Raw genomic sequence first — 24,073 nt, 5'->3', positions numbered from 1 at the left:
AGAGTGGGACAGCTTTGGCTCAATCATGCTTCGGCGAGAAACAGGCAGAGGCAAAGGTAGGTTCTGGTAAGTTTTTGTTTTTCTTCTTTTTTGTTTGTTCAGACTAGAGAATATGCCAGGCAGGATGTTGGAATGCTCCTCTTGCAGGATGTGGGAAGTCAGGGAGACCTCCGGTGTCCTTGACAACAATACCTGCAAGAAGTGCATCCAGCTACAGCTCCTAACAGACTGCATTAGCGAGCTGGAGCAGGAGCTAGATGACCTGCGGATCATTCGGGAGACTGAGCAATTTATAGATGTAGCTTCCGGGAGGTAGTTACACATAAGAAATAGGGCACAGGTAATTGGGTTACCGTCAGGTGAGGGAATTGGAAAGGGCAGGTAGTGCAGGGTTCCCCTGTGGCCATTCCCCTCCAAAACAGGTATACCGATTTGGATACTGTTGGTGGGGGATGGCTTACCTGGGACAAGCTGCGGCAGCTGGGTCTCTGGCACTGAGTCTGGTTCTGCAGTGCAGAAGGGAGGGAGGAAGAAGAGGAGAGCGGTAGTGATAGGGGACTCCATAGTCAGGGGTACAGACAGGATATTCTGTGGTTGTGACAGAGACTCCCGGATGGTTTGTTGCCTCCCGGGTGCGAGGGTCAGGAATGTCTCTGATCGCATGCACAGCATTCTGAGGTGAGAGGGTAATCAGCCAGATGTCGTGGTACACATCGGTACCAGTGACATAGGTAGAAAGAGTCAGGAGGTCCTGAAGAGTGAGTACAGAGAGCTTGGTAGGAAGTTGAAAAACAGGACTTCGAGGGTAGTAATCTCCGGATTGCTGCCTGTGCCACATGCCAGTGAGGGTAAGAGTAGGATGCTCTGGCAGATGAACACGTGGCTGAGAAACTGGTGTAGGGGACAGGGTTTCAGATTTCTAGATCATTGGGACCTCTTCTGGGGCAGGTGGGACCTGTACAAGACAGACGGGTTACACCTGAACTACAAGGGGACCAATATACTTGCAGGGAGGTTTGCTAGTGTTATTGGGGAGGGTTTAAACTAGATTGGCAGGGGGATGGGAACCAGAGTGCCAGAGTTGATAGTGGAACGGGGGTAAAAATAAATGATGTTAGTAGTTCATGCAAAGTCACAAATAGTAAGGTTGTGTATGGTGGTAATAATCTTCTGAGGTCTGTATATTTCAATGCGAGGAGTCTTGTGGGAAAGGCAGACGAGCTGAGGGCCTGAATTGACACATGGAATTATGACATTATAGCCATTACTGAAACTTGGCTACAGGAGGGGCAGGACTGGCAGCTCACTGTTCCAGGGTTCCAATGTTTCAGACGTGATAGAGGCAGAGGGATGAAGGGTGGGGGAGTGGCTTTGCTAGTCAAGGAAAATATTACAGCAGTGCTTAGGCAGGACAGATTAGAGGGCTTGTCTACTGAGGCCATATGGGTGGAGCTGAGAAACAGGAAAGGTATGACCACATTAATAGTGTTGTATTATAGACCACCCAATAGTCAGCGAGAATTGGAGGAGCAAATCTGCAGAGAGATAACAGACAACTGCAGGAGACATAAAGTTGTGATTGTAGGGGATTTTAACTTTCCACACATTGATTGGGACTCCCATACTGTTAAAGGTCTAGATGGGTTAGAGTTTGTGAAATGTGTTCAGGAAAGTTTTCTAAATCAATATATAGATGTACCAACTAGGGAGGATGCAATATTAGATCTCCTGTTAGGAAATGAGTTAGGGCAGGTGACGGAAGTGTGTGTGTAGGGGAACACTTTGGTTCCAGTGATCATAAGGTCATTAGTTTCAACTTGATCATGGATAAAGATAGATCTGGTCCTCGGGTTGAAGTTCTAAACTGGAAAAAGGCCAAATTTGAAGAAATGAGAAAGGATCTAAAAAGCGTAGATTAGGACAGGTTGTTCTCTGGCAAGGATGTGATTGGTAAGTGGGAGGCCTTCAAAGGAGAAATTTTGAGAGTGCAGAGTTTGTATGTTCCTGTCAGGGTTAAAGGCAAAATGAATAAGAATAAGGAACCTTTGTTCTCGAGGGATTTTGGAACTCTGATAAAGAAGAGAGAGATGTACAACATGTATAGGCAACAGGGAGGAAATAAAATGCTTGAGGAGTATAAAAAGAGTAAGAAAATACTTAAGAAAGAAATCAGGAGGGCTAAAAGAATATATGAGGTTGCTTTGGCAGTCAGGGTGAAGGATAATCCTAAGAGCTTCTACAGGTATGTTAAGAGCAAAAGGATAGTAAGGGATAAAATTGGTCCTCTTGAAGATGAGAGAGGTCGGCTATGTATGGAACCAAAAGAAATGGGAGAGATATTAAATGGTTTTTTGCATCTGTATTTACTAAGGAAACTGGAATGGAGTCTATGGAAACAAGGCAAACAAGTAGGGAGGTCATGGAATTGCATTTTAAATCGCAGCAAGAGGCGGAGAGGGAAGAGGTAAAAGAAGCTCAGAGAGAAGCAGTTTCTCGAGGCACCTCCCCTTTTCCTAATTGGCCACCATTCAGAAAATAATCTGTTTTCTTGTTCTTGCAACCAAAGTGGATAACCTCACATTTATCCACATTAAATTGCATCTGCCATGAATTTGCCCACTCACCTAACCTATCCAAGTCACCCTGCATCCTCTTAGCATCCTCCTCACAGCTAACACTGCCGCCCAGCTTCATGTCATCCGCAAACTTGGAGATGCTGCATTTAATTCCCTCGTCTAAATCATTAATATACATTGTAAATAACTGAGGTCCCAGCACTGAGCCTTGTGGTACCCCACTGGTCACCACCTGCCAATCTGAAAAGGTCCCGTTTATTCCCACTCTTTGCTTCCTGTTTGCCAACCAATTCTCTATCCACATCAATGCCATACCCCCAATACCATGTGCTTTAAGTTTGCACACTAATCTCCTGTGTCGGACCTTGTCAAAAGCCTTTTGAAAATCCAAATATACCACATCCACTGGTTCTCCCCTATCCACTCTACCAGTTACATCCTCAAAAAATTCTATAAGATTCGTCAGACATGATTTTCCTTTCACAAATCCATGCTGACTTTGTCCAATGATCTCACCTCTTTCCAAATGTGCTGTTATCTCATCTTTGATAACCGACTCTAGCATTTTCCCCACCACCGATGTCAGGCTAACTCAGGCTATAGGCTATAATTCCCTGGTTTCTCTCTGTTTCTCTCTCCCTCCTTTTTTAAAAAGTGGGGTTACATTAGTCACCCTCCAATCCTCAGGAACTAATCCAGAATCTCAGGAGTTTTGAAAAATTAACACTAATGCATCCACTATTTCTTGGGCTACTTCCTTAAGCACTCTGGGATGCAGACCACCTGGCCCTGGGGATTTATCTGCCTTTAATCCCTTCAATTTACCTAACACCACTTCCCTACTAACATGTATTTCCCTCAGTTCCTCCATCTCACTAGGCCCTCGGTCCCCTACTATTTCCGGAAGATTATTTATGTCCTCTTTAGTGAAGACAGAACCAAAGTAGTTATTCAGTTGGTCTGCCATGTCCTTGTTCCCCATGATTAATTCACCTGTTTCTGACTGTAAGGGACCTACATTTGTCTGAACCAATCTTTTTCTTTTCACATACCTATAAAAGCTTTTACAGTCAGTTTTTATGTTCCCTGCCAGCTTACTCTCATAATCTTTTTTTCCCTTTCCTAATTAAGCCCTTTGTCCTCCTCTGCTGGACTCTGAATTTCTCCCAGTCCTCAGGTATGCCGCTTTTTCTGGCTAATTTGTATGTTTCTTCCTTGGAATTGATACTATCTCTAATTTCCCTTGTCAGCCACGGGTGCACTACCTTCCCTGGTTTATTCTTTTGCCAAACTGGGATGAACACTTGTTGTAGTTCATCCATACGATCTTTAAATGCTTGCCATTGCATATCCAATTAATAATTGTGTAAGGTAAGGGAAACAAGTAGGGAAGTTATGGAAACTATGACCATTAAAGAGGAGGAAGTACTGGCTTTTTTAAGGAATATAAAAGTGAATAAATCTCCGGGTCCTGACAGGATATTCACTAGGACCTTGAGGGAGGTTAATGTAGAAATAGCAGGGGCTCTGACAGAAATATTTCAAATGTCATTAGAAATGGGGATGGTGCCGGAGGATTGGCGTATTGCTCATGTGGTTCCATTGTTTAAAAAGGGTTTTGAAGATATAACTTTAAATACTCCTAACCTACAGGTTTTAGTTTTTACCTCTCTTTTAGCAAGAAGAGCAATCTTGTTTAAATGGAAGGAGTCTACCCCTCCTACACATCTTCAATGGCTACGAGATATAATGTCGTATTTAAATTTAGAAAAGATCCGCTGCTCAGTCTTAAATTCGAAACAATCTTTCTTTCTTTCTTTCTTTTTAAATCTTTTTATTAATTTTAAGAAAAACATAAGTGAAATATGAATACAAAACGTTTGAGAGTACATAATTAATAGTTTAAATTGACAATCAGATATGTAATAATCAATATATAAAGCCTCCCAAACGCATAGTATTAATGTAAAAGAATCGAAAAAGAGAAAAAAAAAACCAAAAAAAAACTAAAAGAAAACTTTAAAAAAAACTAACCAACATGGGCAATTGCATAATGTTAAATACATACAGTAGTGTCGATAACTCCGAACCTCCATCCAAATACTTAAGGATAATAACAGTAAGGTTTAGGATCAGACCATTTAACTCATATGAAAATGTTGAATAAATGGTCTCCAAGTTTCCTCAAATTTAACTGAAGAATCAAAAACCACACTTCTAATTTTTTCTAAACTCAAACAAGAAATAGTTTGAGAAAACTACTGAAATACAGTTGGAGGGTTAATTTCTTTCCAATTCAGTAAAATAGATCTTCTAGCCATTAATGTAACAAATGCAATCAGTCATTGAGATGAAGCGGATAGACGATTATTATCTATCTTTTTATGCTATTTGGGGACCTTTCCTAACTTACTTTTCAAACTTATAAAGTTTAACAGTGCACAGACTTTTATGTATATTTTTATCTTCTCTTCTTAAGTGAATATTTTTTTTTCTAATTATCCATTGTCATCCATCAGCTTTTTTCTTTGGTAGTTGGTAGGGGGTTGACTTTTTTTATATATAAAAAATTTCTTTTATGATATATGACCTATCTTTAAATTTTTGATTACAGAGTGGTATACCTTTATGTGTTATGCTGTAACATTTTGATCAATTTTATTACAATATATGAATGTACACAAGTTATGTTGAGATGTATCTATGTGTTGCACTCTGTAAATTTTTTTTCTTCTGAATAAAAATATTGTAAAAAGAAAAAAGAAAAAGGGTTCGAAGAGTAAACCTAGCAATTATAGGCCTGTCAGTTTGATGTCAGTGGTGGGTAAATTAATGTAAAGTATTCTTAGAGATGGTATATATAATTATCTGGATAGACAGGGTCTGATTAGGAACAGTCAACATGGATTTGTGTGTGGAAGGTCATGTTTGACAAATCTTATTGAATTTTTTGAAGAGGTTACGAGGAAAGTTGACTAGGGTAAAGCAGTGGATGTTGTCTATATGGACTTCAGTAAGGCCTTTGACAAGGTTCCACACTGAAGGTTATTTAGGAAGGTTCAATTGTTAGGTATTAATATTGAGGTAATAAAATGGATTCAACAGTGGCTGGATGGGAGATGCCAGGGAGTAGTGGTGGATAACTGTTTGTCAGGTTGGAGGCTGGTGACTAGTGCTGTGCCTCAGGGATCTGTACTGAGCCCAATGTTGTTTGTCATATACATTAATGATCTGGATGATGGGGTGGTAAATTGGATTAGTAAGTATGCAGATGATACTAAGGTAGGTGGCGTTGTGGATAATGAAGTAGGTTTTCAAAACTTGCAGAGAGATTTAGGCCAGTTAGAAGAGTGGGCTGAACGATGGCAGATGGAGATTAATGCTGATAAGTGTGAGGTGCTACATTTTGGTAGGAATAATCCAAATAGGACATATATGGTAAATGGTAGGGCATTGAAGAATGCAGTAGAACAGAGTGATCTAGGAATAATGGTGCATAGTTCCCTGAAGGTGGAATCTCATGTGGATAGGGTGGTGAAGAAAGCTTTTGGTATGTTGGCCTTTATAAATCAGAGCATTGAGTATAGGAGTTGGGATGTAATGTTAAAATTGTACAAGGCATTGGTAAGGCCGAATTTGGAGTATTGTGTACAGTTCTGGTCACTGAATTATAGAAAAGGTGTCAACAAAATAGAGAGAGTACAGAGAAGATTTACTTTAATGTTACCTGGGTTTCAGCACCTAAGTTACAGGGAAAGGTTGAACAAGTTAGATCTTTATTCTTTGGAGCGTAGAAGGTTGAGGGGGGACTTGATAGAGGTATTTAAAATTATGACGTGGATAGGCTTTTTCCATTGAGAGTAGGGGAGATTCAAACAAGAGGACGTGAGTTGAGAGTTAGGGGGCAAAAGTTTAAGGGTAACACGAGGGGGAATTTCTTTACTCAGAGAGTGGTAGCTGTGTGGAACGAGCTTCCAGTAGAAGTGGTAGAGGCAGGTTCGGTATTGTCATTTAAAGCAAAATTGGATAGGTATATGGACAGGGAAGGAATGGAGGGTTATGGGCTGAGTGCGGGTCAGTGGGACTAGGTGAGAGTAAGCATTCGGCACGGACTAGAAGGGCTGAGATGGCCTGTTTCCATGCTGTAATTGTTATATGGTTATATGGAACTTATACCGATTAAAGAGGAGGAGGTGCTTGCTGTCTTGAGGCAAATCAGAGTAGATAAATCCCCAGGACTTGACAGAGTATTCCCTCGGACCTTGAAGGAGACTAGTGTTGAAATTGCAGGGGCCCTGGCAGAAATATTTAAAATGTCGATATCCAAGGGTCAGGTGCCGAAGGATTGGAGGATAGCTCATTTAGTTCTGTTGTTTAAAAAAGGCTCAAAAAGTAAGCCGGCAAATTATAGGCCAGTAAGTTTGACATCGGTAGTAAGTAAATTATTGAAAGTAATACTAAGAGATAGGATCTACAAGTATTTGGATAGACAGGGACTTATTAGAAAAAGTCAGCATGGCTTTGTGCATGGTAGGTCATGCTTAACCAATCTATTAGAGTTTTTCGAGGAAGTTACCAGGAAAGTGGATGAAGGGAAGGCAGTGGATGTTGTATACATGGACTTCAGTCAGGCCTTTGACAAGGTCCTGCATGGGAGGTTAGTTAGGAAGATTCTGTCACTAGGTATACATGGAGAGGTAGTAAATTGGATTAGACATTGGCTCAATGGAAGAAGCCAGAGAGTGGTAGTGGAGGATTGCTACTCTGAGTGGTGGCCTGTGACTAGTGGTGTGCCACAGGGATCAGTGCTGGGTCCATTGTTATTTGTCATCTATATCAATGATCTGGATGATAATATGTCAAATTGGATCAGCAAATTTGCTGATGATACAAAGATTGGAGGTGTAGTGGACAGTGAGGAAGGTTTTCAAAGATTGCAGAGGGATTTGGACCAGTTGGAGGAATGGGCTGAAAAATGGCAGATGGAGTTTAATGCGGACAAGTGTGAGGTATTGCACTTTGGAAAGTCAAACCAAGGTAGAACATACAAGGTAAATGGTAGGACACTAGGAATGCAGTAGAACAGAGGGATCTGGGAGTACAGATACATAATTCCCTAAAAGTGGTGTCACAGGTGGATAGGGTTGTAAAGAGAGCTTTTGGTACATTGGCCTTTATAAATCAAAGTATTGAGTATAAGAGTTGGAATGTAATAGTGAGGTTGTATACAACATTGGTGAGACCGAATTTGGAGTATTGTGTGTAGTTTTGGTCACCAAATTACAGGAAGGATAATAATAAGGTTGAAAGAGCGCAGAGAAGGTTTCCAAGGATGTTGCCGGGACTTGAGAAACTGAGTTACAGAGAAAGGCTGAATAGGTTAGGACTTTATTCCCTGCAGCGTAGGAAAATGAGGGGTGATTTGATAGAGGTGTATAAAATTATGATGGGTATAGATAGAGTGAATGCAAGCAGGCTAGGGGAGAAAAAAACAGGTCATGGGTTAAGGGTGAAGGGGGAAAAGTTTAAAGGGATCATTGGGGGAGCTTCTTCACGCAGAGAGTGATGGGAGTGTGGAATGAGCTGCCAGATGAAGTGGTGAATGCAGGCTCACTTTTGACATTTAAGAAAAACTTGGACTGGTATATGGATGAGAGGGGTTTGGAGGGATATAGCCCAGGTGCAGGTCAATGGGACTAGGCAGTAAAATGGTTCGGCACAGCCAAGAAGGGCCAAAAGGCCTGTTTCTGTGCTGTAATGTTCTATAACTAACTCTGGTGTTTTCCTTACTGTTGATTTTGGGCCAAATGGCTTTTGGTTTCTTATCTCCTGCTCTTCCAAAGCAGAATAATGTTGAGAGGGATAATAAATCAGCCATAATGGAATGGTGGAGCAGAAAAAAGGACCAAATGGCCTACTTCTACTCCAACGCCTTATGGTCTGAAATGGTGGGGTTACAATTGCTACTCGTCAGAACAGAAGATTTTGGAACCACTCAGTGGGCCAAGACACATCAGGACTCCTCTGTAATCGATAGAAGGTTGACTCCTAGTAACAATAGGCCCCTTTAACTGATATTTGCATGCAAAACACGTTAAAATGAGCTGTTTATATCACTGTGTTTGCCAAGTGGCCTCTTTGCACATGAACCATGCACACATGACCCATTTTGAATCATTTATACAAAGTATACAATCAGGTCAAATGTAGTTAGAAATAAGCCAACTGATTGTAATTAATTTCACCAGCAATCAATAGTCATCCAACAGTAAACACTGACCAGCAACCACAAATAAAGAATGCTGAAAGGAAAACTTTCAAAGCAGGTCGTGGGGTCAATGCATACGACACATAAATGTCTATACCAATATTCCAAAACTATACTATTTTAGAATATTCCTCATTTTGGTTAATTCATCGTGTTTTCTCAATAAATCAACCTGCTTTCAAACTCCTCACAACTTTAGCAACTTTTTTTTGATAAGTATTGACTATGTACAGTTGTTCAAAGCTTTTAATTATTATTATTATATATTTTCAGTCACAAAATAGGTCTCATTTCCTGCACTCAAACCATCACACTATCACTGCTTATTTTACTGACCTGATTAAGAAATTGTTAAAAAATCGAACAATTAGAATTATCATGATGAAAAAAGTAACCATTTACCAAAACTTGTTTTAGTCCAAATAAATTTAAACTAAATCTGCAACTTCAGTTATCAAAACTTTATATTAAAAAACAGACAGAAAGAAGTGATCAAAAATGTTTTCTTACGGCTGGCAATACAGTAAGCCAATCTGCAGTTGATCCGCCTGTACAGTTGTTTGTTGAATAGCCAAATAATTAATGTGCACAATTGAAGGAAGTTGATGATGAGTCCAGTCATTACAAAGATGTAACATATAAGAAGATGACAGATGAACTGTGATTTCAAGAAGGCTATGATACCCATGGCTTACGAGGCTTCTGACATCCACACAAAATATCCGATCTTCTTAAAGAACACCTACAAGGAAAATAATCTATTAGATGCCAATCATAAAATTAGAACGATAAGACAAAATTAGACTACAATGCAAATTTTATCAAAGATCTTTTATAAAGCTGAGCAAGTGACAGTATAAGAATGCAGTAAGTAAAACCAACTGTTAGTGTCAAATAAAGCAAACTCTAAAACATTCCCTTTTCTCAGTTACTCCAACTCTGCCGCATCCTCTCTCAGGATGAGGTTTTCATTCCACGACAACCGAGATGTTCTCCTTCAAAGAAAGGGGGGTTCCCTTCCTCCACCATCAACGCTGCCCTCACATGCATCTCTTCCATTTCGTGCGTGTCTGCCCTCACCCCATCCTCCACACCAGGGTTAGGATTCCTCATCCTCACCTACCACCCCACAAGTCTCCACTTCCACCACACAATTCTCTGTAACTTCTGCCATCTCCAAATGAATCCCATATCTTTCCCTTACCCCCCTGCCCACCCTCCTACATGACTCACTTGTCCATTCATCCCTCCCGCACTGATCTCCATCCCTGTACTTATACTTGCAAGCAGAAAAAGTGCCACACCTGCCCCTATTCCTCCTCCCTCACTACCATTCAGGGCCCCAAACAGTCCTTCCAGCTGAGACAACACTCCAACTGCAAGTCTGTTGGGGTCAACTACTATATCCAATACTCCTGGTGTGGTATCCTGTATATCAGTGAGACCTGATGCAGATTGAGGGAACCACTTCGTTGAGCATTTTCGCTCCATCTGCCACAAAAAGCAGGATAGGTGGCCACCTATTTCAATTCTACCTCCCATTCCCATTATGACATGTCAAATCTCTACTACCACAAAGAGGCCACACTCAGGGAGGAGCAACACCTTATATTCCATCTGGGTAGCCTCCAACCTGAAAGCATGAACATCGACTTCTCAAACTTCCAGTAATTGCTCCCTCCCTTTCTTCACCATTCCCCATTCTTGTTTCCCTCTCACATTTTCTCTTCTTACCTGCCCATCACATCCCTCTGGTACTCTTCCCTCTTCCCTTTCTTCCATGGTCTTCTGTCCTCTCTTATTGGATTCCCCCTTCTCCAACTCTTTATCTATTCCACCAATCAACGTCCCAGCTTTTTATTTCACCTCCCTCCCAGTTTCACCTATCGCCTGCACTATTTACTACTTCTTCCCCTCCACCACCTTTTTTTGACTTCTTCCCCCTTCCTTTCCAGTCCTGATGAAGGGTCTTGTCTTGAAATGACGACTGTTTATTCTCATCCCTAAATGCTGTCTGACCGTTGAGCTCCTCCAGCACATTGTGTGTATTGTGTCTAAAAACAATGAATAACCTCTGGAAGAGGTCCACCCCACAACTCCCCCCAGGGCTCCATTCTTCATAAACTGAACAGTTCGCAAGTCAGATACGTGGCAGCAAACCGAGTTCCCACAGGGCAGGACATGCCTGCAGCCCAGCAGCCATTGGCAAATCCAGCCTGCTGATCTTCCACATGCTTGTTTATATGTACTGTACAAGTTCTAAGCAAGTTGGCTGTTCATAAGCTGGACAGGGCCTGTATATGGGTAACATGATACCACTCTAAGATGGCCAATACTTGAATAATGAACTGCTGCAGGCATGGCTTAGCACCTTCAACAGTCAACTCTAACAGTCCATTCAATGGTGTTCTCAGTTTTCCCAATATTCAGCAAGATATACTAACAACCTGTCCATATCCCTTACCATCTTTGGTCAACAAAACACCTTTAACCTCAAATTTAGAATCAACCTCCAACTTAGTATCAACTGCATTTCTGCAGAAAAGCTCAAACTTTTATCACCTTTGGCACGCCTCCAAATCCACTTCCAAAAACACCTGACTCGATTCCCCCCCTCAAAAAAAATCTATAAAGCAGCTAAAAAAAGGGCTCAATCTACTTGATCACTTAATCCCCACACTTCAAAATTTTCAAGAGATCACTCTAAATACCTCCTTGAATTTAAAATTAGGACCCATTTTTCTGAGACCAATACATCTTTCCTTTGCTGAGGAGTCCAAAAACACTTCCAGTAATGGAATATAGGTAATATAGGTGTAACTGTTCTGCCTGACTCCCCACTTATTGCAAACTACAACTAGTACTCCAGTACTCTGGACACAAAAGCTAATATGTACTGTATATGTCAATGATACTCGAATAATTGCTTGGACTTGATGCTCCCACTTTCCAACTATTTAAAAACTAACGTATGCATCTTAGATCTAAGGTGGTAAATTCACAATTACATATATTTGTCATGTGATTAAAAGAAATTGGAGAAGGCAACTGTGGAAATGCATGGTTCTGACTCCCATTAGATTCACTTTTGAACATTTCCCAGTGACGGGTTGTTTTAGGAGTTTCCTTAGTTTACTGCGAACCACTATTCCAATTGGCGAGAATTAGGCTTAAACCCTTCGATGCCCTACCCATTTATGGCTGCCTAAGTATTTTAAGAAGGGTGATTGTATCTGCTCCACCACCTCCCTGCCAGTAATATCCAGACATCAACCCCTCTCTGTGTAACTCAATCACATTAATGTTCTGACTAAATCTGGCTCGTTATCAAATCTAACAAAACCTGACACTTACTAGTGCTGAGATTCAGCCTGATTATGTCCATCTAAAAGAGTTAAAAGCTTCCATGAAATAAGCAAATAGCAGAAACATAGTGGCTTCAATGTTTGCTTTTCTACATTTTTTCCCCACTGCCAAGCTGCTACTTGGTGGCCTGAATCTGTTGTGAATACAGACTCAAGATCCTTTTCATAAACACAAGAGATTCTGCAGATGCTGGAAACCTTGAGCAACGCACACAAAGTGCCGGAGGAACTCAGCCAGTCAGTATCCATGGAAGAGAATAAATGGTTGACGATTTGGGCCGAGATCCTTCATCAGGAATGGAAAAGAAGGGGGCAGGCCAAGATAAAGTGGGTGGAGGGGAAGGATTACAAGCTGGCAGGCGATAGGTGACAGTAGGTGAGGGGGGAAGGTGGGTGAGTGGGTGGTGGAGGAGGGGTGAAGTAAGAAACTGGAGGGAGGGAGAATAAGTTGAAGAGTAAAGAGCTGAAGAAGGGGGTATCTGATAGGAGAGAACTATGGACCCTGGAAGAAAGGGAAGTAGGAAGGGGAACCAGAGGGAGGTTATGGGCAGGTGAGCAGAAGGGGTGAGAGGATTACCAGAATGAGGAATGGAAAAAAGCGAGAAAGATGGAGAGAGGGAGAAATTGCGAGAAATTAGAGAAATCCATGTTCATGCCATCAGGTTGGAGACTACCTGACATAGACAGGAGGACCACTTAGTTAAGCACCTTTACTCTGGCCACCACAAAATGCAGGAACTCCTGTTGGCTACTCATTTCAATTCAACTTCCCCTTCCCAGTCTGTCAATGGCCTCCTCCACTGCCGTAATGAAGCCAAACTCCGGTCGGAAGAGCAACACTTGGTCAATCTAGGTAGCCTCCAAACTGACAGAATAAACATTGATTTCTCTAACACCTGGTAATTTCTCCCCACTCACTCCTCCTTCATTCATAACCAAAATCAGAATCAGACTTAATATCACTGGCATAGTTTGTGAAATTTGTTCTTTTACTGCAGCAATACCTAACAAGAAAAAGAATATAAATTAGTCATCATCATCATCATCGTGTCATGTCATATGACGTGGGTGATCATTGTCTCAATGACCATGACTGTTCTTGGCTAATTTTTCTACAGAATTGGTTTGCCACTACCTTCTTCCAGACAGTATCTTTACAAGACGGTGACCCCGGCCATTATCAATACTCTTCAGAGGTTGTCTGCTTGGTGTCAGTGGTCGCATAGACAGGACCAGCTGCTCATACAACCATCCAACACCTCCTCCCATGGCTTCGTGTGACTCTGATTGGGGGTAGGGGGGGCTAAGCAGGTGCTACACCTAGCCAAGGGTGACCTGCAGGGTAGCAGAGGGAAGGAATGCCTTACACCTCCTTTGGTAGAGACGCATCTCCACCCCGCTACCTAAAAATACAATGAGAAATGTATATAAAAAATTAAACGAAGTACTGCAAAAATAGAGCAAAAAAAAAAGTCTACTGATGTAGTGTATATGGGTTCATTGTCCATTCAGAAACCTAATGGCAGAAGGGAAGAAGCTGCTTCTGAAATATTGAGTGTGTGCCTTCAGGCTCCTGTACCTCCTCCTTGATGGTAGCAATGAGAAGAGGGCATGTCCCGGGTGATGTGGGTCCTTAATGAAGGGTGCCACCTTACTGAGGTACAGGTCCACAATCCCTTATCCAAAATTCCGAAAACCAAAAAGCTCTGAAATCCAAAAAGCTCCAAAAACCAAAGTTTTTCTCACCAACAGCTGACGTCACTCAGGTGTGACGTGGCAGCACTAGCCAGATGTCAGTTGTGGCTCAGCACTCATACTGGTTACATGTGCATCTGCTGTTCACTGGTATTTTGTGTTCACTGTTGACTTTGTGTTTAATTTCACTGTGAAAATGTCAAAAAGAGCTGCACATACCCCTATGGGTAACAATGAGAAAAAGAGAAGTAAGCATCTATCATTATCAATAACGCAGAAAGTGGAGTTATTGCAGAGGCTTGATCGTGGTGTGTCTGTTCAGTGTCTTACTGAAGAATGTGGTGTCGGAACTACCACTGTATATGATTTAAAGAAACAGAAAGACAAGTTACTGAAGTTTTATAGTGACAGTGACGTTCTACATTTATTCCAATAAGTCATTTACCACGTGTTTGATTAGGTTTGTTTGAAGCTGTATATTTTTATGTTTTATTGAATGTTTTTGTTGGAAATAAAATATTTTTCTTGTCATTATTCCCTAAACAATACAGTATAACAACTATTTACATAGCATTTACATTGTATTAGGTATTATAAGTAATCTAGAGATGATTTGAAGTATACAGGAGGATGTGCGTAGGTCTGGAGCTCCGCCAGGTCCTCAAGTCCACCCGCATTGAGACAGGTTAAATAAGGAACTTGAGCATACGTGTTTTTTGGTATCCGTGGGGGGGTCCAAGAACCAATAAGGAGGGATTCTGAAAGCCGAAAAATTCTTAATTCCGAAATGCAACTGGCCCCAAGGATTTTGAATAAGGGATTGTAGACCTGTATCACTTTTTGAAGGTATCCTCAATGCTTGGGAGGCAAGTGGCCTCGATGGAGTTGGCTGAGTTTCCAGCTTTCTGCAGATTTTTTCCAATCGTGTGCAGTGGCCTCTCTACACCAGATGTTGATGCAACCAATGAGAATGCTCACCACGATACATCTGTTGAAATTTGTGAGTATTTGGTGACATACCACGTCTCCTCAAACTCATAATGAACTATAGCTTCTGTCTTGCCTGCTTTGCAATTACATTAATATGTTGGGCCCAGGACAGACCTTCAGGGAAACTCCTCACCCTTTCCACAGCTGACCCCTCAATGAGGACTGCTGTGTGTTCCCTTGAGTTCCTGTTACACAAGTTCACATCAGTCCCTTGGTGTTACTGATGTTGAGTGCAAGGTTGTTGTCGCAACGCCACTCAAACAGCTGGTCTACCTCACTCTTGTACGCCTTGTCACCATCTGAAATTCTGCCTACAATAAGTTGTGTCATCAGCAAATCTATAGATGCTGTTTGATCTGTGCCTAGCCACACAGTCGTGGGTGCAGAGAAAATAGAACAGTAAGCTAAGCACAAATCCTTTGAGGTACGCCAGTATCTACTGTCAGTGGGGAGATGTTAATTCCAATCTGCAATGACAGTGGACTCCTGTTGAAGAAGTCAAGCATCTGGCCCAGAGTGAGGTACAGAGGCTCAGGTTTTGGAGCTTGTTGATTAGAACTGAGGGTATGATTTTGTTGAACACTGAGATGTAACCAACAAACAGAAGACTGATGTAGATATTGCTATTGTCCAGGTGATCCAAGGCAGAGTGAGGAGACAATAAGACTGCATCCTCTGTAGACCTATTGCAGCAATAGGCAAATTGCAACGGGTCCAGATTCCTGCTTAGCTAGGAGTTGAACTTATTATTAGGCAGGAGAGTAACTCATTACCCTTACCCACTTTCTCTTCTCCTCACCTGCCCATCACATCCCTCTAGTTCCCCTCCTCGTTCCCCTTTTTCCATGGTCCACTGTCTTCTCTTCCACTTATATCGTCCCAGTTTTTTACTACATTCCCTCCCTCCCCTCACCTTCTTATTCTGGCTTCTTCCCCCTTCCTTTCCAGTCCTGATGAAGGGTCATGGCATTAAACAGCAACTGTTTATTCTCCTCCATCGATCCTGCCTGACCTGCTGAGTTCCTCAAGTATAGTGTGTGTATTGCTTAAGATCCTTGTCTATTTCTGATCTACAGCCATGACTACTCCATTGCCAGTTCTACATCCCCACCAGTAGATTTTTATTCTTAATCATGAAGGCTTCCCTTCCCTTTCCCGTGGACCCCACTGTCCCTTTCCCAGTGCCTCACGACCATGTTTCAATAACGGTTCTAACACCACTCCCTACAAATTCATTTGGTGTTTACAATTTTTTGTCCTTTCACCTCCGGGAGGTGAGTTCAGAATGTTTATTTGTTTGTTTCTAGAGCATTCCCTTACACTTTCTATCCTACTTGGATTTTACTTTTGCCTTTATGTGCAGTGTCAATAGAGTTTTAAAAATTTTATTTAGAGATATGGCATGATAAAAGACCCTCTGACCCAACAAGCCCTCGCCACTCTATTATACATGGTAATGTAGCATAGTGGTTAGCACAATGACTTACTGTTCAGGCGACCTGAGAGTTTGTATGTTCTCCCTGTGACTGAGTGGGTTTCCTCCAGGTGCTCCGGTTTCCTCTCGTAGTCCAAAGACATACCGATTGGAAGATTAATTGGTCATTTTAAAATGTTGTGTGGTTAGGCTTGGTTTAAATCAGGGGATTGCTGAGCAGTGTGGCACGAAGAGGCAGAAGGGACAGTAGGGCCTATTCCATGCTGCACCTTAATAAACCTACCAACCTGTATGTCATGGGAGGAAACCAGAGCACATGGAGGAAACCCATGTGGCCACAGTGAAAAAATACAAACTCCTTACAGACTTTGGCAGGAACTTCTTCTGGCAGTTCATTCTATGTACTGATTACCCGCAGGGTAAAAAAAAACTCCCACTAAATCTCTCACCATAAACCAATGAGCAGATCATGGCTGTCCAACTCTGGGGAAAAGACTGTGCACATCCATGCCCTGCACCTCTATAAGATCATCACTCATTCTCCTAGGAATGAAGTCCCAGTATGTTTCTCTCTATAACACAGACCATTCAGTGCTGGCAGAATCCTTGTAAATACATTCTGCACTCTTCCCAGCCTAATGGCATGTTTCTATTAATTGAATCCAAATTTAATTGGGTTCATAGTGGGAACTGAACTCTCTCCTCACTTGCCTATCACCTCCTTCTGGTGCCCCTCCTCCTCCCATAGTCCACTCTCCTATCAGATTCCTTCTTCTTCAGCCTTTTCCACCAATCACCTCCCAGCTCCTCATTTCATACCCTCACCCACCTGCCTTCCCCTCATCTGGCTTCACCTATCACCTTCCAGCCTGTACTCTTTCCCCTTCCCCACCTTCTATTCCAGCTTCTTCTCCCTTCCTTGTCAGTAAACCTTGACTCTTTTATTTCTTTCCATAGATGCTGCCTGAAATTGCTGGACATTGTACTATTCTATTTCCAGCTGCTCTTTTCTCATTGCTGACATCAGGGAGATGAAGGAGACTAAAAAGGTTTTAGGAAGAGCTTCTTCCCCTCCACCATCAGATTTTCAATGGACTATGAACCAATCCATGAAGACTACCTCAAGTATTTTTTGCTCTTTTTTTTGCACTACTTTATGCTTCTATAGTATATTTCTTATTGTAATTCATAGTTTTGTCATTTTGCAGCAGTATAGTGCAATACATACAAATTTCATGATGTACGTCAGTGATATTAAACCTGATTCTGATTGGACAGCCCCACAGAATCATCTGATCTGATTAGCTCTTGTCACTGCAAAGTATGGGTCTATCATCACACCATTTTACACCCAAGTGCTCATTACCATGATGCTATCATCATGGACTGTGATGCCTCTGGAGAAGGAATCAACACACAAATGCACCAGAATACCCAGCAGGGATTACCTGAGAGATTAACTGTTTCTCCCTCCACAGATGCTACTCAGCCTGCTGAGTATTTCCAGCATCTTGTGTTTTGGCTTTGAGAACATTTTGAAAGCTTTAGTGCAATAATGACGGTGCTTGATGCAACTGCTTCAGGAGTCTGGTATTGGTGGAAGTGACGTAGCCTGCCAGAACTTGTTGACAATAACTTGTGCTATGTTTGCCGTGGAGAGAAGGCTGACATTACTTTGTAGGTGATACTGCTACAGTGTGAAGATGCCTGTGGTAGACAGTTGACTGAGGAGGATGGGGATGGGTAGGAGTTGGTACCAGGTTTAAAATCTTGATCTTTTAATACTTTTCATGGATGACAACAGCAATGCCATTCAATAAGAATAGTTGGTAATCTTATTGTAACTGCAACTCCACATTGTCATCGACTCAGAGCAACTCTTCACATGAAAAGAATCCACGTACCATTTCCTCAATTTGAAAGACTCTGCTTCCACCAGGCTTTGAGGAAAAGGCTTTCAATGGCTCAGAACACTCACAAGAAATGTTGTCTCATTTGTTTTAAATGGGTGTCCCCTTCTTTTCAAGCAATTACCCTTTCTTCTGGATTTATCCACAAGAGGAAACATCCTTTTTATATCCGATCAACCATGACTCCTTAAGATCTTGTACATTTCAATCTTGTTGGGATTGCATCACAATAGCCACTAAAGTTCCCTTGAAAATGACTTAGGAATACCTTTGCTCGCTGTAACTTTTACACTTGGTAATATCCAATTATTACCACCCATAAAAAATTTGTTCTTCAGCCTCTGCACGGTTCAGAGTTGTACATTGCATTCTCAACAGTGTGAAAGTGTCTTTCTTTTTGTTCTCTAATTCAACCTATATAGCTCCATATAATCACCCTTCTAAAATATCCCAGATCAATCATTTCTTGAAGCAATTTTGTTAATCCCTTCTGATCCAATCTGACACTTGAGTAATCAGAAATGTTTATCTGCCATTCTTGCCCTTCTTCGAGCCATCGTTCTATAATTTTATAAATCTGTGTGTTGATTAGATTGAGAATTTCCAGCAAAGACATAACTTATCTTGACCCAAGGCGTATTGGAATTTGTTCCAGGGTTTTCTCCTAGTTAGAGTGAATAAAGGTCAGGAGTCACCACATTTGAACCCAACTTCTGTCACAACAGCACATGTCAACGGCATTGTCCTACATGCACACAACACCCAAAACAGCAACAGCCAGCACAAAGCATTGTACACGTAGCAATCTTGCCATGGGCACAATGTCACCAGCAATACAACATTTATTTATGATCTGCACATAAAAGAAAGGGCAACGTACACTTCAATGTCTAGGTAATCATGCTTTTGTCCTTTTAACAAGCACAACACAATTCCGATATATTAAAATAACGCTACCCAATGAACATGGTAAAATGATTAGCAGTCAGGTGATAACCTTGAGATCAGGATCACTGAACTCCAGCTGAAGACAGCCTTGGATGATTCATCACATGACCGACGACCAATAGCTGCATTCTCAATACTCTTTCAACAGGAGAATCCTTGGAACTCACTGTTAGAGAAATAATTTCAATTCAACTGGTTAATATTTATCCATCAGGTAGCTAATTATCTGATATTATACAAATAGAGGTTCTCCAAAGGGGGGAAAAACTTACTATTTTATACTGCCCCTATGATTTTTTCTCCCTGGTTGCTTGAAACAACTTTCTAGAGATTAAAATTTAATTCCTGTCCATCCCGGAGGACTGGTTACCACTATTGAGAATGCAATGACGAGACAAGTAGGTCTCAGAGAAGAGTAATACAAGAGAGATTGGCAGGACTAAATGGGGGGGGGGGGTGGGGAAGCAAGAATTCAAGTAGAAAAAAAGCAATTAAGATGAAAGAGAAAAATTCTAAGATTTACAAAGAATTTGCAATTTGGGATAACGCTGCCGGTACTTCGAAAAATCCAAATCATCAGTATATACACTTAAAATTTTGTCATAAAGCATATGTAACACCGAGAATTAGACATCAAATGGGACTGATTCCTGACCCATATTGCTTATTTTGCCCCCATGGAACCGTTGACTCTTTTATACATGTTGTACGGGGATGTCCAGGGGTTTTTGGTGGGTGGGGGAAAGGTCATCAGTAATCTTACAGAACTAACGGGGGTACAATTACCAATGGACCCCAGGTGTACATCTTCTAAATGATGACTCCCACCTTTCCCTTACAGAAAAAACACACAAAGTCTGGCTGGCAGGCCTGACTACAACTAAGTAGATTGTAGTCCAGTGTTGGAAACCTCCCCATGATATTTCAAGTACTCACTGGCTTCAGAGCTTTTTGGACATTTCTTACCTGGAACTATCATCAGCAAGAGTAAATGATGCACGACCAAACACAATCTTAATGTGGACAAATTTGATATCCAACTTAAAAGATCTTCTGTTAAAATAGGAATGCATTGTCTGTGTATGCACTACTATTCAGTTGGTTGGTGGAGGGGGGGGGAAGGATGGAGAGGAGGGTGGGGATGAGGAAGAGGATGAGGGGTGGGGGGGATGTTGATGAGGGTTGGGGATGGCTGGGTTAAACAGTCAAAATGTAATCGGCAACTGGGGTTGTATTGAATGTAATTTGTTGGTGTTGCAATAAAAATTAGTGATAAAAAAGATTTACAAAGAATTCATTAAAAATAATTACTGGAAAAAATGGAAAAGTGTAATTTTTTAAAAAAAAATCTGAAACACTGAAAGAGCAACTTCCTTAATGTTCTTAATCTTTAAAAGAAAATCAAATAAATACTTTAGAGAAAAATAAATAGTGGAGTCAGGGAAAGGGATGTGTAATGTGACTGATTGAATAGCTCTTCAGAAAGTGATGCAAACTCCATGGCAGTCTGTCCTCCTGTGCTGGATTATTCTGAGTGATCAGAGAACTGAGAAAAGTAACTAACAGGAAACAAAGACCAGCAAAAGCATGAAATAGTAAATACTATTATTACACCAAAGGGCCTGTATTGTGCTGTAGGTTTTCTATGATTCTATTACTTTGTAATTGTAAAGACAATGAATAACCAGCATTCTTTTGCCCATTCTTGCAGGGAGAAATGAATTTGGATGTACATGAACACAAAAGTGCTAAGAATACAAAACATTCCAGCTTTCTCATTCTGCATGTGGGAGTGTAAAGTGTCATCAAATGCTGTGCCACTATGTAGAGGAGCCTCATTTTTCCCCATATCAAATTGTGTCATGCTGAAACAACACAAACAGCATTTATTAAGCACAGGTTCAAAAGAAAACAATCCTCCGACAGATGGATATTAGTTCTACGAAACTGAGAAAGTACAGTTGGTCTTGTCAGAGATGAACTGGCCTTTCTCAGTTTCCTAGAATCTAAAATCTAGTTAGTTAGAAGCAAAAGGGATGATGACTAGCTCCACTTTTTAAATCTCATTTCAACAGTTCTAATCAGTAGTCCAATATCACCGTGACACATTCTCTCTTAAATTCTAATGATTTCTCCACCAAGATATAGTGTGCTTTTTCCTTTTCCTGAGACCAGGATACATGCTGTCTTCAGTTCCCCTTCTTCACTTCCTGTTGGTGACAATCACCCTGAATCTGACTTCAACACAGGAAGACAAAGATCAAGGCTTAAAAAGTTTGTTATTTGAATTTATCAAAGTACTCATGGAACCACAAAGTCATAAAATACTACAGCACAGAGACAGGCCTTTCAGCCCATCTATTCCATGCTGAACTATTAATCTATTCCATCCCATCAACCTGCACTTGCACCACTGCCTTCCATAACCCTCCCATCCATGTACCTGTCCAAATTTCTCTTAAATGTTGAAATTGAACCCTCATCCACCACTTCCACTGGCAGCACATTCCACACTCTCACCACTGCACGAGTAAAGAAGGTCCCCCTCGTGTTCATCTTAAATATTTCACCTTTCACCTTAACCAATGACCTCTAGTTCTTGTCTCACCCAACCTCAGTGGAAAAAGCCTGCATGCATTTACCTCATCTATACCCTCATAATTTTGAATACCTCCATCAAATCTCACCTCATCCTCCTATACTCTAGGAAATATAGTCCTAACCTACTCAACCTTTCCCTGTAAATCAGGTCCTCAACATCCTTGTAAATTTTCTCTGAAGTCTTTCAATCTTATTGTTTTATTTCCTGTAGGTTTGTGACCAGAACTGCACACAATACTCCAAAGTAGACCTCACCAACATCTTATACAATTCCAAATAACATTTCTACTCCTGGTTGTGTGCTTTACTTTAAATTTTACCGCAATTTTGCTATGAAGTGCAGCACTTCCTCTCTATAACTCCTCTCATCAAGCCACTTCATGAATTACTCTCACAATGGTATTTCTTTCCCAAACCAAAATATGCTCTCTCATATTAAATAAATCTGCCCTATAGTATCAATCATTTGAAACTCAATTACAAAGAAATGTTAGCCCCCCCCCCCCCCCCCCCCATCCCCTGCAGAGAGTAGTGAATCTCTGGAGTTCTTTATTCCAGGGTTTTTATTACTTACAGTGCATTCGGTTAATTGGGTCATTGATTAATTAGGGCAGTCTTTTATTTGGGATAACTCTTAAATAACAAAAACTGAGAAAATAATTGGGATTCCCTTTGTTTTCTTGGGATACTATGCCACTTCATTGGGGCAGGAGACTTGCTGAACAGTTTCTAGCTAACATCAGACACATGCACTTTTGTGGCCGTTGGACACCACACCATTCTTATGCTCCAAGAGCTGTGATTTTTGTCACTGGTGGTTGGTGAGAAATAAGCTGTAAGATAATTGAGAGCTGCTTTTCTCACTGCAGTTTCAAACATTCAGACTTAAAGATGGCAGAAACAGCAATGAGTGAAAATGAAATGATTTCACTACTTCAACAAGTTAGGGACCGCAAAGAATTTGAAAGCATCTACAATCATCTTGAATGTTACAATGAAAATGAAGATTTGGAGGATGCAATCATTGAAAGCATTGTATGAAGGTTTCCATTATCTGCATGAGGTGTCTGCACTGATTTTGTTCATTTACAGTCAAAAATCTTGATATCCTCCATCAATAACTATTAAGAACTAATAGTTTTATAGTACTGTAGTGGCATTGATGGTGTTCTAGCTTATTCTGTAGTCCATTTAAATATATAATTTGTTACTCAGTTAAACGGTAGCTTGTCTATTCAATATTCAAAGATTCAAAAACTTTGTTGTCATTCTAACCGTACATCAGCTCTGCAGGGCAGAATGAGACAGCGTTTCCCAGGGGCAAGTGCAAACATAACATAACAAACACAATAAATAATAAACACAACAATAAATAGTAAAACACAACAGCCACATGTCAGTTAAAATCAAGTTATAAGTGTCCAGTGTAAGTTAAAAGTGTCCAAAGCAGAGTCAGGTAGAGCAGCTATTTAGCAGTCTGACTGCCTGTGGGAGGAAACTGTTTAGTAGCCTTGTGGTTTTTGTTTTGATGCTCCTGTAACGTTTGCCTGATGGCAGAAGAACAAACAGTTTATAGAGAGGGTGTGAGGGGTCTTTAATGATGTACCATGTCTTCTGGAGGCATCGACTCTGACAGAAGGTAGGGAGACCCCAATAACCTTCTCTGCTCCCCTAACCACCTTCTGCAAGGCTTTTTTGTCGGCAGCACTGCAGCTGAAGTACCAGGTTGTGATGCAAAAGGTCAGCACACTCTCAACCATGTCTCTGTAGAATGTAGTTAAGATGTTAGTGGGGAGTGATGCTTGTTTAAGTTTCCTCAGAAAGTGCAATCTCTGCTGGGCCCGTTTCACAATCCCAGTGGTGTTCCTGGACCGGGTGAGATTGTCCGAGATCTGCACCCCAAGGAACTTGATGTTTTCAATTCTCTCCACTGTGGAGCCACTGACGCTGAGGGGTGTGTGCTTAGGCTGAGTCCGTTCCCCTTGAAACTGGCTGAATCAAATGTTTTTAACTAATCCTTTGAAACTTCGGCTAATTCTGGCAGCCACTTAATTGGGCCAAAATGTATTTGCACCGATGTGTCCAAATTAACCAGAATCCACTGTATAATTTCACTACGGGGTAGTATCCAATGGCCACAAAAGTGCATGCATCTGATGTTAGTTAGAAACAAGTCTCCTGCCCCCAATTAAGCAGCATTGTACCCCAAATAAACAAAGGGAATCCATAGTGCCTATAAAAGCAATTCACCCCCTTGGATGGTTTCATGTTTTATTGTTCCATGA

At 41.2% G+C, this 24,073-nt stretch overlaps 1 protein-coding gene across 9 annotated transcripts in view; it reads right to left on the bottom strand.

Annotated features, from left to right (window-relative positions):
• The window catches only part of LOC140730740 (1-acyl-sn-glycerol-3-phosphate acyltransferase delta-like), a 184,663-nt gene that overhangs the window by 70,171 nt on the left and 90,419 nt on the right, over positions 1-24,073 (bottom strand). For 8 of the 9 annotated variants that reach the window (XM_073051576.1, XM_073051582.1, XM_073051581.1 and 5 more), the window contains one exon: positions 9,355-9,586. In XM_073051576.1, coding sequence (XP_072907677.1) covers positions 9,355-9,532 — 178 coding nt within the window. In that variant the 5' untranslated portion in view covers positions 9,533-9,586. Of the gene's footprint in view, positions 1-9,354; positions 9,587-19,236; positions 19,347-24,073 lie in introns of those variants that run through there. The other variant, XM_073051577.1, reaches the window with a different exon arrangement.

This window comes from Hemitrygon akajei, chromosome 7 (assembly GCF_048418815.1).
Source record: "Hemitrygon akajei chromosome 7, sHemAka1.3, whole genome shotgun sequence".
Classification (NCBI taxonomy): Eukaryota; Metazoa; Chordata; class Chondrichthyes; order Myliobatiformes; family Dasyatidae; genus Hemitrygon; species Hemitrygon akajei.
This window is presented reverse-complemented; position numbering and strand designations above follow the sequence as displayed.